Below are 894 nucleotides of genomic sequence, written 5' to 3' on the forward strand. Positions count from 1 at the left end.
AAAAATGTCCCCATCACTTTTTATTTAAGAACACGACTTAACGATAGAATAACATTTTCGCTTGTGATTTCACTAAACTTGAAATTTCTTGCACGCATCCTCATCGAACGAACATTTTTTTTCCCATTAATCGTGCTAATCTCGAGCTTGGTTTGACTAAAATATTCAAATAGAATTAACATTAATCGCATAACAAAATATCCACACTTATCAATAAAACAAACTAATTAATTAATAGAGCTTAGAAAACTATCAATGCAGATACAGCGCACTGAATATATGTACACATTTTTTTAATTTTTAAAATTTTTAAATCTATGGACACTTGCCCAATAATAGCACATAGAAAATACACTACTGCCAATTTCCTGCACGTAACTCGCACGTGCACGCTCATTGGCTCAAAATAGTCTCCTGTAACACGTGCGACACAACCCGTGCCCCACTTCAAAACGGTTTGCTCAAATACGCGTACATGTCCGTCAAAGGCTCCATCGGATAATTGCTCTGTAACTGTGAGCCAATTAGCGCACCGCCCACCGGATTTGGACCACTGGCGTCCAGGTAATTAAACGGGAAATCAAGGGCAGTTTTATCCCAATCCATCAGCTTCGGAGCGCTCTCCACCTCCGGCGCAAACTCCGGGGAAACTACATGCTCGGAGCAGCTTGAATCCGTGTGAAGCCTCGGGACGGAATCGGATGGATTGAAATACACCAAGTCATCGTACACCACCGCCTCCGATTCCGGGACTGACGTCATGATGACGGGCTTCCTCTCATCCTCTGACGTCACTGCACTCATCATACTCTGACCGCTGACGTCACGCTTCTCGATGGTACCTTTTTTGTTGTATATTCGGCATAATACCCAATCATCCAGCTGGAAAAAAAA

At 42.5% G+C, this 894-nt stretch overlaps 1 protein-coding gene across 1 annotated transcript; it reads right to left on the reverse strand.

Annotated features, from left to right (window-relative positions):
• Window positions 1–190: 190 nt before the first annotated feature.
• On the reverse strand, window positions 191–888 carry LOC111385591 (NAC domain-containing protein 2-like). The gene has a single exon (XM_023010000.1). It carries the CDS (start codon window positions 805–807, stop codon window positions 448–450), a length of 360 nt encoding a protein of 119 aa, XP_022865768.1. The 5' UTR covers window positions 808–888; the 3' UTR covers window positions 191–447.
• Between the last annotated feature and the right edge of the window lie 6 nt (window positions 889–894).

Source organism: Olea europaea, unplaced genomic scaffold (genome assembly GCF_002742605.1).
Source record: "Olea europaea var. sylvestris unplaced genomic scaffold, O_europaea_v1 scaffold3215, whole genome shotgun sequence".
Lineage (NCBI taxonomy): Eukaryota > Viridiplantae > Streptophyta > Magnoliopsida > Lamiales > Oleaceae > Olea > Olea europaea.